This window comes from Carettochelys insculpta, chromosome 4 (genome assembly GCF_033958435.1).
Source record: "Carettochelys insculpta isolate YL-2023 chromosome 4, ASM3395843v1, whole genome shotgun sequence".
Taxonomy (NCBI): Eukaryota; Metazoa; Chordata; order Testudines; family Carettochelyidae; genus Carettochelys; species Carettochelys insculpta.
This window is the reverse complement of record NC_134140.1, coordinates 79,638,122-79,657,890: the sequence shown is the minus strand read 5'-3', so window position 1 is coordinate 79,657,890 and position 19,769 is coordinate 79,638,122. Positions and strand designations below refer to the sequence as shown.

At 42.9% G+C, this 19,769-nt stretch overlaps 1 protein-coding gene across 2 annotated transcripts in view; it reads left to right on the top strand.

The window, feature by feature from the left end:
• Window positions 1-17,654, top strand: part of GUCY1B1 (guanylate cyclase 1 soluble subunit beta 1) — a 78,015-nt gene extending 60,361 nt beyond the window's left edge. For both annotated transcript variants that reach the window (XM_074993136.1, XM_074993137.1), the window contains 5 exons: window positions 1,180-1,417; window positions 2,223-2,363; window positions 8,397-8,551; window positions 10,238-10,364; window positions 16,575-17,654. In XM_074993136.1, the coding sequence (XP_074849237.1) occupies window positions 1,180-1,417; window positions 2,223-2,363; window positions 8,397-8,551; window positions 10,238-10,364; window positions 16,575-16,598 (685 nt within the window). In that variant the 3' untranslated portion in view covers window positions 16,599-17,654. The remainder of the gene's footprint in view (window positions 1-1,179; window positions 1,418-2,222; window positions 2,364-8,396; window positions 8,552-10,237; window positions 10,365-16,574) is intronic.
• Window positions 17,655-19,769: the final 2,115 nt, after the last annotated feature.

Below are 19,769 nucleotides of genomic sequence, written 5' to 3'. Positions count from 1 at the left end.
AGCCATCAAACTTTTACTTATGAAAGTAGCACCTTGCTCATGCAAATAGTCCCGGTGAAATCTCTCTTTGGAATTTGGTATCCCTGGTACCAGAACTCTGCCCTATTCCTTGTGCTCAGGGATGGCAAGGACCAAGATAAATGATAGCCAGTATGCCATTGCATAAGTGAGGGAGGAAAAAACACTTGGCACCCTCTTTCCTGCTCTTCTACCATACATGCAGAAGGTACCACAACCATAACCATCAAGTACAAGAGAGTTCAGAATTGTGTAGGGAGGTCAGGAATGTGTTTAAAACCAGTTTAAGTGGTTCCAGTAATTGAGACTGAGCACTTTGATGTGTTTAAAATGAAATAATTTTAGAAAATTCCATCTGTTATTCTTTGGAGAAATGCATTAATCCATTATTCTTATCTCTCTTCCTCATCTTTCTCCTCCTGTTTATTCTGTTCTTAACTTTCATGCCTCTCTTAGCCTGTAATGTTTATTGCAGGCTGCCAAAACTTTAAAATGCACAATTTTAGATTTCAAAGTGGTAGCATTTTATCTAAGTTACCATCAGCTATTTTTTGCTAAGCTTTGGCAAATTGCTGAGTTTGTGTTCTGTACAGTGCCCGATGAAAAGCTGAAGTGGGTGAAATAAGATTAGAATACAGGCCTGTGTAAATGACTTCATTTTTAATGTGCATGGTGATTTGCAATATTTACTGTTTTCTTTTTGTCATATGGACTGTTTGATATGTTGAAAACATAAATAAACCTTAATGGCTAGGTCCTGTGATAGTGAAAATTGGTGTGGATCTTTTAAAATCAGTGAAACAAAACCAAATTGCACCACATACTTTAGTAATGGGGAAAAATAGAAACAGGTATCTTCAATAGATTGTGATAAAGGAATCACCAGTATATTTCGTGGTAGATACATGGTGGCTTCTACCTGTTAGCATGTGTTTTTGTAATGTAGTTGCATTAACCATATGAACCATACAAATGTATCACAGCCTGCTGTTTAAGGAGTAGAGAGTCCAATATAAGACTCTTTTATCACTAACAATTGGATATCATTAGTGCACAATAACACCTTAAGAAAAATTAGGGTCATATTTAAATAAAACATTTATATTCTTTCTCTTTCTTTCTCTCTTTCTCTCCTATCCCTTACTTATTGTACCTGTCTAGATTGCTGTATTCTGTCCTTCCACCCTCTGTTGCAAATGAACTGAGACATAAGCGTCCTGTACCAGCTAAGCGGTATGATAATGTGACCATCCTCTTCAGTGGCATTGTTGGATTCAATGCATTCTGCAGTAAGCATGCATCTGGGGAAGGAGCCATGAAAATTGTTAATCTTTTAAATGACCTTTACACAAGATTTGATATTCTGACTGATTCACGAAGAAACCCATTCGTTTATAAGGTAAACATGATGTTTTTGGGCATTCCTACTGTGTTACTATCTCGTAGTGCCATAAAATAATCTCTGTTCATTCCATTGGACTTCAGACATCATTACAACTTTGGTATGGATTTAATCCTCAGTGAAGACAAGAGCATGTCCACTGCTAGTTTTAACATCATACAGAGTGAAGAATTCTCATTTGGAGCTCTGCACATTGAAATAAATGCATGAATCACTCAAATAGGTACTTCATGATAAATAAAAATGAAATAAGCAGTTAAGGGGGGGTGAGCTCTCCAACTACTTTTTGGGCTTGTCTACACTACCACCTTCCTTTGAAGGAAGGATGGTAATTAGGGTGTTGGGAGTTTACTAATGAAGTGCTGCCATGTACACGCAGCACTTCATTAAGCAAATTTCCCCCCACGGCAACTTCGAAGTTTTAAACTTCTAAGTGCCGGCATGCGTCTAGCCACGGCTCACCCGCCGGTACTTCGAAGTGGCGGGGCAACTTTGAAGTCCCTTTACTTCTCAAAATTTAAAACTTTGAAGTTGCCACAGGGGCGAATTTGATTAATGAAGTGCTGCATATGCAGCACAGCACTTCATTAGCAAACTCCCAACACCTTAATTACCATCCCTCCTTCGAAGGAAGGTGGTAGTGTAGACAAGCCCTTTAAGTCGTATACATGAATCTCCAAGGGTGTGTTAGGAATATGGGAAAAGGTGAAGGGAAAAATACTTGAAGCATCTAGCAGTCTTGGAAGATACACCACAAGAGTTCTAGCACTCTGAAGCATGATTGCCAACTATGTTTTAATAGGTGGAGACTGTTGGAGACAAGTATATGACAGTGAGTGGTCTACCAGAGCCATGCATTCATCATGCACGATCCATCTGCCACCTGGCGCTGGATATGATGGAAATAGCAGGACAGGTTCAAGTGGATGGAGAACCTGTACAGGTCTGTATTTGTCCAGAATTCAGTAAAGAGTTGCTGAATTTTTAAAAATCTACCACTGAAATACAATAAACCTCACAGTCCAGTCTTCAAAAGTTTTATGATTTCTGGAAGACAAGTGATCTGTCAGTGATAAGATGAAGCAGAAATATGTGTCATACGTGTATCCCAATCACCAAACCCCCAAAAGATAGTGTGACAAAGTCCCTTGTCAGCCTCTGTGGGTCCCTGCGCTTCCTGGCGGATCTGTGCTGCCTCAGAGACTCACAGAGGCCCCCCTTTTGCCCAGGCCCTTCCAAAGGCAGAGGTCTCTGCTTAGCGAACCATCCTCATCATAGGCAGGACCAGTACAGGGAAAATAATACCAGTCCTCTTGCAGGCCTGTGCCTGCTCCAGTAAAGTGATCCCTCGGGGGGAAGGGTGGGGGGAGGCCAGACCCACCCTCTACCCTGGACTCCGGCCCAGGGTCCCTATGAGAACAAGAGGCAATCGGCAGGACCTTTACCCCTGCCCCAAAGTAGTAGCCTCACCCTGGGCCACTTCGCCCACCACTTCCCCGTGGTACCTTTTCACTGTGCTCCTGCTCCTGCTCCTGCTCCTCTGGTGCACCTCCCAAAACCTTCCCCCCTGCTACCAGATGGGGATCCTTTTATAGGGAGCACAGGGCCTATCTGACCAATGAAGGTCTGGGCCTAGACAGGGAACAGGAATGCATTGGCCCACCACCCAGTATACTGTCCTTCTAGAAGGCTCTGGAAGCTTTCCGGTAAGGGTCTACCACTGGGTTTACCACAATAGGCACTGAATTTATTAATCTTAAAGACCAAATTCTACCCATGGTCATGAGTTTGGCTGCCATTGACTTCAGAGCAAGCTGCAGATGGCCAACTTTGGGCTTGTCTACACCACCACCTTCCTTCGAAGGAAGGATAGTAATTAGGGTGTTGGGAGTTTACTAATGAAGTGCTCCGCTGCATACGCAGCACTTCATTAAGCAAATTCCCACCTGTGGGAACTTCAAAGTTTTAAACTTGGAAGGACCGGCATGCGTCTAGCCGCAGCTCACCCACTGGGACTTCGACGTGCCGGGGCAACTTGAATTCTCTTTACTCCTCAAAATTTAAAAATTAGAAGTTGCTGCAGGGGGGAATTTGATTAATGAAGTGCTGCATATGCCGTGCAGCACTTCATTAGGAAACTCCCAATATCCTAATTACCATCCTTCCTTCAAAGGAAGGTGGTGGTGTAGACAAGCCCTTTGTGTAGTATACGTAGGCTTGAAGTACAGCGCACAGAGCAATATTGTTCTCTAACCAACCCATTGTGATTCTGCTTCAAAGCCATTGGCATGGGGAAATCTTTTGTTCCAGTGCAGTGTTTGTTTCCGTAGGCATTCGCTGAAATGGGGAGTGACAATACTATGGCTACTAGAAATTACACATTGAATTAAAACCAATTTAGAGGCCTTGTTATAATCTCTCATCTTCATAAAAATAACCACTAAACAGTCATGTCCCCATGTATGTGAACTGAATTGACCCTGCTTCTGCCAGTAGCTTATTTGGCCCTATGTTTTTTTCTCTGTATTTGTGAACATATAAGTGGAAATGGTCTGATTTGATGCTGTGCAAATACTGAGAGATATCTTACAGGACTTAGCCCATTCTTCATAATGAGAAGAATCTTTGCTAATAAGCATCATATCTGTAGAAAGCTGAGCCTTGAAATCCACACTGAACTAATACTACCCTAGCAGGGTTGTTTGAGTGTATATATCTCCTGATTCACTTGTGACCTTTTTATCACTCAACCAAATTATTGTATATTAAATAGTTGGGATGCTTCATAAGTAGATAATCCTGCTGGCTCATTTTCTTGTGTAATTATATACTTGGAGCCAGTTATTACAGTATGGCTACATCTACACGTGAAGCCAACATCGAAATAGGCTATTTCGATGAATAACGTCTACACGTCCTCCAGGGCTGGCAACGTCGACGTTCAACATCGACGTTGCACAGCACCACATCGAAATAGGCGCTGCGAGGGAACGTCTACACGCCAAAGTAGCACACATCGAAATAAGGGTGCCAGGCACAGCTGCAGACAGGGTCACAGGGCGGACTCAACAGCAAGCCGCTCCCTTAAAGGGCCCCTCCCAGACACAGTTGCACTAAACAACACGAGATCCACAGAGCTGACAACTAATTGCAGACCCTGTGCCTGCAGCATGGATCCCCAGCTGCCGCAGCAGCAGCCAGAAGCCCTGGGCTAAGGGCTGCTGCCCACGGTGACCATAGAGCATCTCTCAACCCCTCAGCTGATGGCCGCCATGGCGGACCCCGCTATTTCGAAGTTGCGGGACGCGCAACGACTACACGGTCCCTACTTCGACGTTGAGCGTCGAAGTAGGGCGCTATTCCTATCCCCTCATGTGGTTAGCGACTTCGATGTCTCGCCGCTTAACGTCGAAGTTAACTTCGAAATAGCGCCCGACACGTGTAGCCGTGACGGGCGGTATTTCGAAGTTAGTGCCGCTACTTCGAAGTAGCGTGCACATGTAGACACGGCTTATGTGAGTCAGGCACTGTTAAAAATATAGTGAAATATTTGCAAAGTTTTCCCACTTACCAACTAGTTTGTATGTGTACAGGATTTCATGGAAAGGGATGCAAATTTTTCTCATGAGTCACAGTGTATATCATAATCTGTACGGGAAATATAGGACAGCATCCTCTACTTAATTCAATAACCACAAAATTTAATCAAAACAGGACACAAACTATTTGCTTTTAAAATAATATTACTACCGTATTTTGGTTATTTTAGGCACGACTTATGAATAATTTAATCATCATTTACAGAAGGAGGCCATCTGTTGAAGCTCCATTGAAGTTACTCTTGATTTACACCAGTTGTCTTGAGGGGGGAATTGTACCTGTCATAAGCAAAGAAAGAGACAATAATAAATACAGCAAAAATAAAATGATCTCACAGAAGGCCTATTTTATGCTGAGATGGGCTCTCTCTATAGAGAAGCTGCATTGGCCGAACTGAAATTATTTTGGATATATGGTGCTATAATAGAGAAATTGAGCTGATGATTTCACCAGAAAGCTGAGTACTTCAGACATTACTATTAACATTACAAATATCGTCATGTACTATCAAAGATGTGCTATGTTTTTGTTGACCATATGAATAATGGGGCTAGTCATTAATTTCAGGCAATGGACTTGGTGCCGAGAAAATTCTGTCACACTTGCAGATGAATTCTTGCTTGTAAGATTTTTGAGTTACAGATCTGTGTGCTCAGTTCAGATTAGAGTTTGATATTTATAAAGAGCACATCTACACGGATCCTTTCTTCAGCACTGCTGATGGCAGCGATATGCTAAACAGGGTTATTGAAAGTGCAAATGGCTTCCATTTGCATAATTGCTAAGCTAATTAGCATAGCCACGTGAGATCTCCCTGTCGTCAGCAGCCTCTGCCAGCAGTAAAACAGGCTGTGTAGATGTGCCTCTGCTGGCAAAAATCCTCTGTCGCCAACCCCTTAGCCGTGATTTTTTTCAGGGATAAGGTGCTGGTGACAGAGGGGGATTTTGCCACAACACATATCTACACAGCCTGTTTACTGCTGGCAGCAGCCTCTGCCATCAAGGAGATATTGTGCAGCTAATTACCATAACCACAAAAGCCATTTGGATTTTTGAGAACTCTGCTTAGCATAGCGCTGCAGGCAGCAGTGCTGAAGAAAGGATCTGTGTAGATGTGCCCAAAGACAGTGTGCAATATATTAGACTTAGAAGCTGGTCATTGCTCTAAGTTTTAACTTTAAAATCCTTATGTTTCGGTGGTCAACAAGAAAAATATATATAAAAGTCACCTTGGCTGTGTCTACATGTGCCCCAAACTTCGAAATGGCCATTTCGAAGTTTACTAATGAAGCGCTGAAATGCATATTCAGCGCTTCATTAGCATGCGGGCAGCAGCCGCGCTTCGAAATTGACGCTCCTTGCCGCCGCGCGGCGCGTCCAGACGGGGCTCCTTTTCGAAAGGACGCCGCCTACTTCGAAGTCCCCTTATTCCAATGAGCTCATGGGAATAAGGGGACTTCGAAGTAGGCGGCATCCTTTCGAAAAGGAGCCCCGTCTGGACGCGCCGCGCGGCGGCAAGGAGCGTCAATTTCGAAGCGCGGCTGCCGCCCGCATGCTAATGAAGCGCTGAATATGCATTTCAGCGCTTCATTAGTAAACTTCGAAATGGCCATTTGCATGGCCATTTCGAAGTTTGGGGCACGTGTAGACATAGCCCTTGTGTGCTCTACACCTAATATGTAAAGCTTTGTGTTTCAAACCTCCAGTTGGCTTAGGTAACAAACATAGTGACCACATTCTGCTCTGTGTTACACTCACAACCCATTACAGTCAATGAGTGTATACTTATGCTTTTGATTTTGGGAGGTGCAACACAGAACTCTGGTGTTGTTCAACATCTTTATTAATGATCTGGATGAAGGGATGGATTGCACCCTCAGCAAGTTTGCAGACCATACAAAGCTCGAGGGGGAGGTAGATATGTTGGAGGATAGAGATAGGATCCAGAGTGACCTGGATAAATTGGAGGACTGGGCCAAAAGAAATCTGATGCGGTTCAACAAGGAGAAGTGTAGAATCCTGCACCTGGGGCGGAAGAATCACAAGCATTGTTATAGGCTGGGGTCTGACTGGCTAAGCAGCAATACAGCGAAAAGAGACGTAGGGGTTATAGTGGATGAAAGGCTGGATATGAGTAAACAGTGTGCCCTTGTAGCCAAGAAGGCTAACGGCATATTAGGGTGCATTAGGAGGAGCATTTCGAGCAGATCTAGAGAAGTATTCGTTCCCCTCTATTCAGCACTGGTGAAGCCACATCTGGAATATTGTGTCCAGCTTTGGGCCCCCCAGTATAAAAAGGATGTGGATGTGCTGGAGCAGGTTTGGTGGAGGGCAACAAAAATGATTAAAGGTCTGGAGCACAAGACCTATGAGGAGAGGCTGAGGGATTTGGGCTTGTTTAGTTGACAGAAGAAAAGACTGAGGGGTGATTTAATAGCACCCTTCAACTTTCTGAAGGGGAGCTCTAAAGAGGAGGGTGAGAAACTGTTCTCAGTGGTGTCAGATGGCAGAACAAGGATTAATGGTCTGAAGTTAAAGAGGGAGAGCTGTAGGTTGGATATTAGGAAAAAACTGCCTCACCAGAAGGGTGGTGAAGCACTGGAATGCGATTCTCCATCCCTCAAGATTTCTAAGTCCCGGCTTGACAATGTCCTGGCTGGGATGACCTAGTTGGGGTTGATCATGCTTGAAGCAGGGAGCTGGACTAGATGGCCTTCTGAGGTCCCTTCCAGCCCTAAGATTCTATGAGTCTAACTCATAGCCTGGGCAAGGGACTATGGTGACAGGAAGCCACATTTGTGTAACTTCCAGTACTGGATTGCTATAGAGGTTGAAACAGCACCTGATGTAACTTTGCTAGCTGTGGAGGTCCCTACAGGGGTCAGTGCTACCCAGAATCTACCTAACAGCTTCCATTGTGGCCCACAGCCTCCATTTTTCACCACCAGCACACTTCTGTACCAAGATTTGTTGCATGGAGTAGACCTCATGAGAGCCTGCAGTTATTTGTTATCCTGTGCCAAGATCGTTCTCCTCCCACTGAATCTATGATCCTTAGTGGCCCTTACAGTGGCATTTCCTTTGTACAAAAAAGTGTGCCTGATTTTCCATTGCCTTACACCTTTTGAAGTCATGTACAAAGTGGGTGTGGAGTGCCCCCATTTTGAATGAATAACCTTTTATTCCTCAGTCTGTACAGCAGTAAATTACTACATGTGGTGTAAAGTAAGGTGTCAAAAGATTCAAGACTGGTGTCTCATGACAAATAAATGCAAACATTTAGAAAATGTATATTGTATGTATTTAGTTGGAAATATGGAGTTAGTAAAATTGACCACGAATGATAAAGTATTCTAGTTTGCTTTTCTTGTTAAAGATAACAATAGGTATCCACACTGGGGAGGTAGTTACTGGTGTCATAGGCCAACGAATGCCACGCTACTGTCTCTTTGGAAACACTGTTAATCTAACAAGCAGAACAGAAACCACTGGAGAAAAAGGAAAGATTAATGTTTCTGAGTACACCTACAGGTAAGACATGTAGAGCTCCTTCTTGTTAAGAATTTCAATAGAAACAACTTTATCAGTATTCCTTTAAAGTAACTTTAGAGGCGATAAGTATCAGAGGGGTAACTGTGTTAGTCTGGATCTGTAACAGCAACGAAGGGTCCTGTGGCAGCTTATAGACTAACAGAAAAGTTTTGAGCATGAGCTTTCGTGAGCACAGACTCACTTCATCAGATGCTGGTCTTGGAAATCTGCAGGGCCAGGTATAAATAAGCCAGAGCAAGGGTGGGGATAACAAGGTTAGCTCAGTCAGCAAGGGTGAGGCTTACTACCAGCAGTTGAACTGGAGGTGTGAACAGCTCATGGGAATAAGGGGACTTCGAAGTAGGCGGGGTCCTTTCGAAAAGGAGCCCCGTTGGGACGAGCCGCGCGGCGGTGAGACACGTCAATTTCGAAGTGCCGCGGCCGCCTGCATGCTAGTGAAGCGCTGAATATGCATTTCAGTGCTTCATTAGTAAACTTCAAAATGGCCATTTGCGTGGCCATTTCGAAGTTTGGGGCTAGTGTAGACACGGCCAATGATTTGTAATGTGATAGATGTTTACTGCAGGACGTTAACAATTTTTTACATATTCTATTTCCTCACACTTTACGTATGTGTTTATAGCACTCTTTTCTTAACTTTTAGTCCTGGAGTTTCTCTGGAGAAGGCTGGGGGGAGTTATCAAACATTTTGAGATCGCATATCATTTGCTATTTAGATATGAGTTATTCATTTTTGGGCTTTCAGGCATTCACTATTCATTGAAAATAATCAGGAGGTTTTTATTTTTTTACTTCATAATTATAAAGTCAGGAGCCCAAAAGAACTCCTTAAAGATCCATATGTGACTCTGGAGCCATAGATTGCAGATCCCTGGTTTTGGGAGTTCCAGACATACAAAGTTAGGCTGCAAACTTCTTCCTTTACGTACAGTTACATGTTTCATTGCATTAACTATACATTTCATTACACGTTTTGGGATTGTGTCGACAGGAACCAGTCCCTGTACAGAATACTGTGTACACTTATGCCAGGTCTACCCTGGGAGGTAAAATAGATTTTAGATTCACAAATCTAGCTATAAGAATTGCATAGCTGGAGTTGACTTATCTAAAATAGATTTTGCCACCCTCCACACTGCAGGAGGTTGATGGGAGAAACTCCCCAATTGATTTCCTTTACTCCTCATGACTACCAGGAATGCTGGGGTCAACAGTGGCACCATGACAGTTCAGTTTAGTGTGTCACAATGAGGTGCACTAAAGTAAGCCCCAGAAGCTCATCCACTGGCAGGCTGATCTTTCCCTAAGTGTCTGTGTACCCTTACTGTCTACATTATGACTTACTCTTTTCCTCATCTGATGTTCCAGGCTTATTTTCTCTATTGTTACCTTGTTCATTGTCAATGGTTCCCCTTATTTTAGCTAATACAGACATTGTTTTTCCAGCCTGCTGATCACTTTGGCTCCCTAATCCTGTGTCCCAAGAAATAAGTCCTCACAGGTGTCCAATTATTCATGTTAAGCCAGGTCTATAATATTGCATGACAGTGTAATTAATGTGTGAGTAAGATATAGCATGCTTAACATTTACTCACTATGTCGGGTGTGGGGGGCTATGTATGTATGTATGTTTGGGTGTAACGTAATATTTGTTTTTAATTTCAGATGTCTTATGTCAGCGGAAAACTCAGATCCTCAATTCCACCTGGAACACAGAGGCCCAGTTTCCATGAAGGGTAAAAAAGAACCAATGCAAGTCTGGTTTTTGTCCCGAAAGAGTACAGAGACAGAGGTATGATTAACCAAAGAGTAAAGATTCTTTAAAACAAGGAATACACACAACAAGTTTAATCTAAACCCCTGAAAACTGTTTTCACTTGCAAAAATAAATGTTCCCTTCGAGAAATGAACCATTTTGTAAAATGTTGTTGAATTACTGTTTGCTGTCTTTACAGCAGATTAAAGGGCTTGAATATTTATCTTTGCTGTTGATGCGCTCTCTAAAAATACTTTTGTATTTTAAAAAGTCCTTGAGGCAGGCCAAGTATTTAAATATTTATCTCTCCTTACAGATTTCTCTGTTATATTAGACTTTGTAATCTACAATACATCTCCATTTAGCTGACATGTGTAGTTAGTGCCTTTTGAAAATCCTCCATTTGCCTGCCTACAATGAGTAAAATACTGTGCCTCTCCTATTTTTGGAAGACAATCCAACAGCTACCTCTGTGTGGAGTCCCTATTCAAGTCAGTGGGGCCTTGTGCAGGCACAGAGTTCTGCTTGAACACAGGCTGTTGCATGGCACATTTAAGAAGATACAGAGTAGAACTTTGTGAAAGCACTGAAATGACATAAGAGCCTGAATCTGATTTTCAGAAGTGAGCAGTACTTAAATATCTTTTAAAAACTGATCCTTAGCAATCTCAGTCAAGTTGCATCTACACTAGCAGGTTGTTTTGAAAGATTTTTCGAAAGAAGGGGGCTTTTTTGCCAGATCCTGTGGAGCGTCTACACACAAAAAGTGTTCTTTCGAAAGTAAATCAAAAGAATGTGGTTCTCTTTTCAAGGCTATGTCTACACTAGCCAAAAACTTCGAAATGGCCATGCAAATGGCCATTTTGAAGTTTACTAATGAAGCGCTGAAATACATATTCAGTGCCTCATTAGCATGCGGGCAGCCGCAGCATTTCGAAATTGATGTGGCTCGTGGCTGCGCGGCTTGTCCAGATGGGGCTCCTTTTCGAAAGGACCCTGCCTACTTCAAAGTCCCCTTATTGCTATGAGCAGATGGGAATAAGGGCACTTCAAAGTAGGCAGGGTGCTTTCGAAAAGGAGCCCCGTTGGGATGAGCTGCGCGGTGGCGAACTGCATCAATTTTGAAGTGCCACGGCCGCCCGCGTGCTAATGAGGCACTGAATATGTGTTTCAGCGCTTCATTAGTAAACTTCAAAATGGCCATTTGCATGGCCATTTCGAAGTTTTTGGCTAGTGTAGACACGGCCATAATCAGTCTTCCTTTCCCATTTGAAGAAGAGTGCCCCTTCCAAAAGCTTCTTTCGAAAGCAAATGTGTGTAGGCACTTCGCAGGCCCTTTTATTTAGAAAGAGCAGTCCTCATGAGGCCTGTTTTTTTGATCCTTGGCCCGTTCTTTCGAAAGACGGGGCTGTGTGGATGCTCTCTCTTGAAAAGAGCAGATCACTCTTTTGATATACCTTTTTGAGTGTGGATGCACTCTTTTGAAAGAGATCTTCCAGAAGGGCTTCTTTCAAAAGATCTCTGTATTGTAGGTGTAACCTCAGAGTCTATGGCTATGTCTACACTAGCCCCTGGCTTTTGAAAGGGAGATGCTAATGAGACACTTCAGGGTATGCTAATGAGGCACTGCCATGAATATATAGTGCCTTACTAGCATAATGCTGGCTGCGGTGATTCGAAAGTGCTGCTTTTGAATCACGAACCACCTGTATAGATGAGGGCCTTTCAAAATGAACCCACAGTCTTCGAAAGCCCCTTATTCCTATTTGGCTTTAGGAATAAGGGGCTTTCAAAGACTGGGGGGGGGCCCTTTCTAAAGGCCCCCATCCACATGGGTGGCACGTGATTCGAAAGCAGCACTTTTGAATCACCATGGCTACCATTATGCTAATGAGGTGCTGTATATTCATGGCAATGTCTCATTAGCATATCCCAAAGTGTCTCATTAGCATCCCCCTTTCGAAAGGCGGAGGCTAGTGTAGACATAGCCTATGGAACTAAGGGTGCATCTACACTAGGAACTAGCTTTAAAGTTAACTTCAAAGTTAGGCACTGCTTCGAAATAGCCAGCAAGAGAGTCTGCATGCATTTTCCTGTACAAGCCCAACTTTGAAGTCCTTACTCCATTCCTGGGAATGGAGTAGTGCCTTACTTCGAAGTTTAACTTCAAAGTACGGTGTGTGTAGATGTTCAACTTCAAAGTTGCTTACTTTGAAGTTTAATATGGCTGATATTTCCCCTTGAGATATGTATTCATAAGTAAAATAGTTTTATTAAAGTATTATCTTTTGAGCAATAGAGGTGTTATTTAAAAAAGCACGTTATTTTAAATGTAGCACTAGAGAGGAATGAACAACCAGGTGGGTGTGATTCACTCTAGCCTGAGCAGGTATTTAAAAGAGGTTTTTACGGGGTTCATGTAGCCAATTTTGCTGCTGATATTAATAATATTTAGTGTTTATGTCAAGTAGCAATTGTCATCCTTAAAAGCTTTTTATCAGCACTAATTTATTGATTCTTCCACCTTCTGTAGGAGATTGAGGAGGAAACTGAGGCAAAAGAGCACAGCTAGACACCTTGCGCCTGATTTCCAGAAGCACTAAGTACATTGATTTCATACAGGCTGGGTCTACACAAGCCCCTTCCTTTTGGAAGGGGCATGTTAATGAGTGGGTTCGAAAGACTCTAATGAGGCGCTGATGTGCATATGCAGCACTTCATTAGCATAATGGCAGCTGCAGCGATTCGAAAGTGCGGCTTTTCAAATCGCACTCCGCCTGTGGAGACAGGCCCTTCCGAAAGGACCCCCCCCCGGTTTTCGAATGCCCCTTCTTCCTAACACCAGATAGGAAGAAGGGGCTTTCAAAAACTGGGGGGTCCTTTTGGAAGGTCCCCGTCTCCATGGGTAGCGTGCGATTGGAAAAGATTCACTTTCTAATTGCCGTGGCCACCATTATGCTAATGAGGCGCTGCATATTCACAGAAGCACTTCGTTAGCATATTTCAAACCCGCTCATTAACATGCCACTTACGAAAGGAAGGGGCTCATGTAGACACAGGGACAAAGTTACAGGTGCTGAAAAAACACTTCTGAAAACTAGGTCCAAGGTGTTTTAAATTGCACTGCCAAAAACTGAGGAGCCTTTGATTAATGATGACTTTTGACAATTTGCCTGTAAATAACTTTCTTATAACCACAGTCAGAGATGTTATTAGAACTTGAGAGCTGCTGCTTCCCAAGCTTTTGTTCAGAAAACTAGATGCTACTGTAAGATGAATAATTAACAGACAACTGACTAAAACGCCCACATAAAAGAATTGCTCTACTGATTTATTTTCATTTACCCTTTCACAAATCATTAGCTATTTCCAAAACACTAATAAAAAAGTAGAAACAGTATATTTAGGATACAACTATCTATACCTTAACTACACGAGTTGTGTAGTATTGCGATGCGCTGCCCATTGTGAGTTACACACAAAATTATTTCACCCTGGAATTAAGAGTTATAACTAATGCTATGTCTACACTGCACTGAGGTATCCCAAAACAGCTACTTTGCATCTAATCAGAGTGTTGCCCCAAAAGAATAAGTCCCAGATGTGGGGTGCAGAATTGGCTTTTATACCTTCCTCCCAGATGTAGGAAAGCTCATTTGTGTTCTGGACAGAGCAATGCCTCTAGGTCTGCCTCACATCATGTGCTACAAAAAGGCCTTGTGCCTGCTAGGACACATTTACCTAGAATTCCCAGACATGCCTCACCCCAAACACAGGGCACACTTTCCTCAGACTCTGATGGACGATAGGATTATTTGCTCATCTGATAAAAGCCAGGGATCTTTTTCGCTATGTTTACACTAGAGAACTTTGTCAACAAAACACCAGTTTTGTAGACAAAACTTGCGGAGCATCCACACTAAAATTGTGTTCTGTCGACAGTAAATCAACAGAACATGGGACTTTTGTTAACAGCCTTCTGCCTCTCTCCCACGAGGCAGAATGCTTCTGTTGACAAAATCTGTCTACAAAAAAGCTGTGTGAATGTTCCGGGGTGCCCTCTGTCGACATACAGGGCTTCTGGGTGACTGGGCAGCTCTGTCTGCTGTGTTTCCAGTCGGCTGTTCTGTTGAGAGAGCAGCCGAGCAGTCCAGCCTTTATCTGTCAACAGAGTTGATCGCTTTTTTTGATCCACTTTGCTGTTTGGCTGCAATCTGTCAGCAGAAGTTTTGTTGGAAGATATCTTATGACAGGAACTTCTGTCAACAGATCACTCCAATGTGGACATAGCCTTTGGTTGTAGCTTTTTCCTAATTTCAGATGCACACACAATATTGCTGTACAGTAGGGCTCCTCCCATGACAAATGAATTGCTCTGTTTTAGCTCAAAAGCTCACAGATTGGTCCAGTAAGGAATATTACCTCGCCTGTCTGCTCTGTAATATCCAGTAGGGACAATCCTGCATATGGCATAGCATGAGTCAGATATTTCAAATCATCTTTTAAAACCATTCTCCTGCCAGTTGTTCCCTCCAATACACCAAGGAACACCTGTTTCAGCTCTGTTATCTCTGATTCCGATGGGTTGATTGATTCATGCTGGTAATGTGCCACTTCCCTCCCCTTTGTTAAACTAGATTACAATAACTAATGTGAGAGGTAAATGTTTTTAGCACGTGGATAGAAATTTTATGCCATGCTTTAAAAGGCCCCGAGTCTCTGAAGTGTCAGTAGACAGCAATTGGGGTTGTAGCAACTTAACACCTCTTAAGTATGCCAGCCAGTAACATACTTCAATATAACTAGGTCTTAGGAGGCTCTGCTTTGCAGACACCCATATTTGCTTGCATTTTTCATTCTTTTTCTGCTCTCCACTTACACCCAATAATTTTAGGCCTGCATCTGAATTATGGGCTGTGGGTGACATCATGGCTTGGGGAGGTAAACTCCCTAGACCTGCCCCTTCCATCCATGGCCCTGTCCATTCTGTGCCCTCCAGAGCCCAGTCTCCACACTGTGGCGGCTGCTGGCTCCTGTCCAGCCCTCCCTCCCACAATGTGTCTCTTGCCCCTTGTCCCTTGTCCGAGGCTAGTGCCCCCAGCCTGAGATAGTATGGCTCCGTGCTCCTCCAGCTCTGGTGGGGCAGCACAGCCCCAGCCTGCCCCAGAGCCATGGAAGGCTGGCGAGTGGCACTGCCCCAGCTTCCCTGGTCCCAGCACCAGAAAGGAGAGACAAGAGATGTGGTCCCTGCCTCCCCACGCTGGGCTTGCTGGCCAGACCCTTAACCAGACACACTCCTTCTCTGCCCCCACAGCTGAGCCACTATCCCCAGCACTGGGTGGCCAGAGTGGCCCTAGTGCTGAAAGGACAGGTGGCATAGACCCAAGCCTGCCTGCCCCAGCCACTGGCACCACAACAGCAGCCTTGGGAAGGCATCTTGGCGGACTCCACTGGGGCATGGCTGGGGCAAAGTGAGGCAGTTTAGGAAGGCGACGCCTTCTTCTGTCTATGATACCCACCACGCTTTGTTTGAACTGAGCATTGGCCCCAGTAGCTCCGGCTCTGTCTTTTGTTTTGCAGTGCCTGATGCCTTGTTTCGGTGTTTTTAGAACAAAATGCAGCTGCAGCTCCATTCCTGAGAGGCAGGTTTGTTTTAAAAACACAGAACTAGGATTGCCCAGTTCATAGAAACGCTTGGGTATTTATTTTTATCTTTTTGTAGTTTGCAACATTCCAAACTGGTGAATATCGCAGCCAAAGAAAAGGGAACAGGGAATAAAAGTACAGGTTACTTAATATAGCACCCCAAATGTTGGAGGCAGCTGATGTGAGTAAATACTGTTCCTCATGATGCCTTGTGCCCCATGTTTCCCATTTTCAGAGATTCCCAGTGTGATCTCAAACATATTCCCTCCTGCACAGTAATCTCTCTTACCTCATATGCTGCAGCCTAAGTGGCTGGGGTAGACCTGTGTCTTCACTGTCACAAGACTCACAGGAGCCACGGACAGTCAGGAACAAATAAGGGCAACTTGCCACATGACTATGGAATTGTCATAATCCTGCTAATAATTGCACTAAAGCCTGTGATCCCAGCACAACAGTATCCTGGCTTTACTAAGCATGCATTTCCTAACTGATAACAAAGCCAGAGTGAAAAGCATCACACTTATGTTGTCACTGCATGTCGTGGTCTGTTTTAAAGAAAATCCCTCATTTCTCAAACTTTCCTTACATGCGCTCCAGGAAATAAAGCAAGATGTGCGCTGAGCTGGGGGAAGAGGAAGAGGACGCTGACTAGGGTGCAGTGCTGAGTTCCAAACATCTTACTGGTCTGGCAGTGATGAGTTTTGTGGGTATCACTTCACTTACACTTCTCACTTGCCTGTCTGCCCTCCTTTGAAAGCATCATATTCACTGGTTTCCTCCAGACTGTTTTGCTGTTATTTGCCTCAGCTTTTGATATTGTATTTTTGCCGTGGGTATGTTTTCCAAGCTGTTTTCATGGCTCATGTAACCGTGTGTGTGTGTGTGTGTGTGTGTGTATTGTGAACATCAAGTAGTGCTGAATAACATTATGCAATGTGTGTGCCATAACAAACACTCTTAATCTGGTGCTTCTCACGCATGCTTATTGTCTTGATCATGAGTATAAAAACTATCCTCATAATCCTGTCCATTTTCCTTCAGTATGTCATTATGTTGTAATCCAGTTCCTTCTGGGAATAATGCTTGAAACAATGTGGTAATTGGTAGTGCAAAAACAACAGCTTTTTTGATGTTGTTGTATAATTTCCTACTGGGTATACAATATATACGTCTTCTATATTGAAAAGCTGGGGTTGGTCATTTAATACTGCAATATGTATTGTGTGTAAATGTAATTCTATCCAAATGCTCTCACTTGTGGTGTATTTTTCATTGATTTCTTTTAACTGAATGCTTCTGATGTGTGTATAATATATTTCTGGACAATTATATGCCACTCTGTAGACCATGAACACTGAAAGGCACACTGCTGGGACAAAGTTGTCAGGCAAGCCTTTTATTTTGGTCTGTTTTGTTTTCAGAAGTTTTTTTTTTTTTTCTTTTGCTGTCCTTTGAAGAATGTGAAAATATTCCGCACAAGTCAGGAATAAATAGAAGGCAGTCTTCTTGGAATAATGTGTTCATTCTTAGCTCAATGATATTTTCAAATATCTGCTTTCTGCAATTAAATGCTAGTACAGTACACAAAATTAAGTTTGTCTACAGTGTATCTTATTACCCAAAAATATATGTATAAATGTTTCATGCTAATGTGTAAAAGAAACTAAAATAAATTATTTTTCCATTGGTCTTCGGAAAGTTTATTTCTTCAATATAAACAAACATAGTACACTTGCTATAACATATGTATCATCTCCTTTATTTTATTATATGAAGTCTGAATCTTTACCATACTGTCAGATATCACTTAGGGTAAGTCTACACAGGAAAGCTATTTCAAAGACAACAGCAATTATTTTGAAATAATTATCCTAGTTTCTACACAGCACACCCACTATTTCAAAACAGCAATTGGCTTATTTCCTAATTGGTAAACCTCTTTTTATGAGGAATAGTGCTTATTTTGAAATAGCAGTTAAGACAGGGAGTAGAGCTTGTTTTGAACGAAGCCAGAATGCATCCAATGGCTCTGTTTCGAAATAGGCGCTATGTGTGTAGATGCTGTATTTCAAAATAGCTAAATGCTATTTTCAAATGTATTTTTGTGTGTAGCAGCATTATTTTGAAATAAGCTATTCCATATTAACTCTTCGGCTGTGTCTTGACTAGTGCTCTCCTTTTGGAGGGGGCATGTTACTGAGGCAGTTCAGAAGATGTTAATCAGGCACTGACATGAATGTGCAGCGCCTCATTAACATAATGGTGGCTGTGCACGATTCGAAAGTGCCGCTTTTGGAATGCACGCTTCCCATGTAGACAGGGACCTTTCAGCAGGAGCTCACCCTCAACTTTGAAAGCCCCTTCTTCCTATTTGGTTTTAGGAAGAAGGGGTTTTTGAAGTTTTCAGAGTCCTATCAAAAGGCCCTTGCTACATGGGCAGCGTGCATTCCAAAAGTGGCACTTTCGAATCACGTGTGGCCACCATTATGCTAACGAGGTGTTGCATATTCATGTCACTGCCTCATTAGTATCTTCCAAACAGCCTCATTAACATACCTCCTCTGAAAGGAGGAGGCTAGTGTAGACACAGCCTTCTGGAATATCTTATTTAGAAATAAGGCTGCTATGTAGACATAGCTTTTGTCTCAGAGTGGTAGTCATGTTGGTCTATATCTGCAAAAGCCACAAGGAGTTCTGTGGCACCTTAAAGGCTGTGTTTAGACTAGCCCCAGACTTCAAAGGGGGGCATGGTGTCGGGAGATTGGTAATGGAGTGCTGTGGTACATATGCAGCACTTCATTAGTCAAAATCTCCCCTGCGGCAACTTCGAAGTGTGAAACTTTTAAGTGCCAGCCTGCATGTAGCTGCGTGTCCATTGTGAGTACTTCGAAGTTGCCACGGGAGGGGTGGGGAGGGAGATTTTGACTAATGAAGTGCTTCATATGCACCGCAGCACTTCATTAGTAATCTTCCAACACCCTAATTACCATGCCCCCTTCGAAGTTCGGGGCTAGTCTAGACACAGCCAAAGACTAACAAATTTATTTGGACATAAGCTTTCCTGGGTAAAAACCATGATGCAGCTGACAAAGTTACCCTGTCCGCTTTGCAAACAAAACTCTGTGTTAGAAGCTCATGTGTGACAGTCAGGAGTGCTTGTACACAGGATTTACAATTTTGTTCAACAGCTTTCAGAACCCCCCACTGCAAACATTTTTCCAACGCCTCTGTCACAGAGGTGCAAGAACCTGAACAAAACAGAAACACATGCTCTCCAACCTACAAGGTGGCACAGACTTGTGGTACAGCTGTGACCTTACATGATATAAATTATTTATGAATGTCACTTTGCTTACTTCTCTTGGCTGGGAAAAGCTGTTGCTTTCCATGTAGCTACTCTTTTTTCAGTATGAATGGGGCACAAGCAAAGTATTCATATTGCTTTTTCTTACAAATTTTAATTTTTGTCATTTTTTTCCACTTGGAAAAATATTAAAGTTGTTTTTGGATTTCAGGCATTGTGGTTCTTTCATGCATTCAGCTTGCAGTCAGAATGTACAGAAACTCATATTTGTTGGGGTTCAACTGCAACTATTTTCCTTCCTCTTCTGATTTACTGCACCTAATATTCTTTTAAAGGGAAAAGGCCTGAGCCAAATGTTTCAAAGAATATAGCTTTACTCCCGGATATAGAATTTCAGACACAGTGCCCTTTGTTCCTCTCGTATTGTTTCTGAAGCTTCAGATTGTTTTGGATGACGGTTGTGGAAAAACTGGAACAGTATGTGCTGT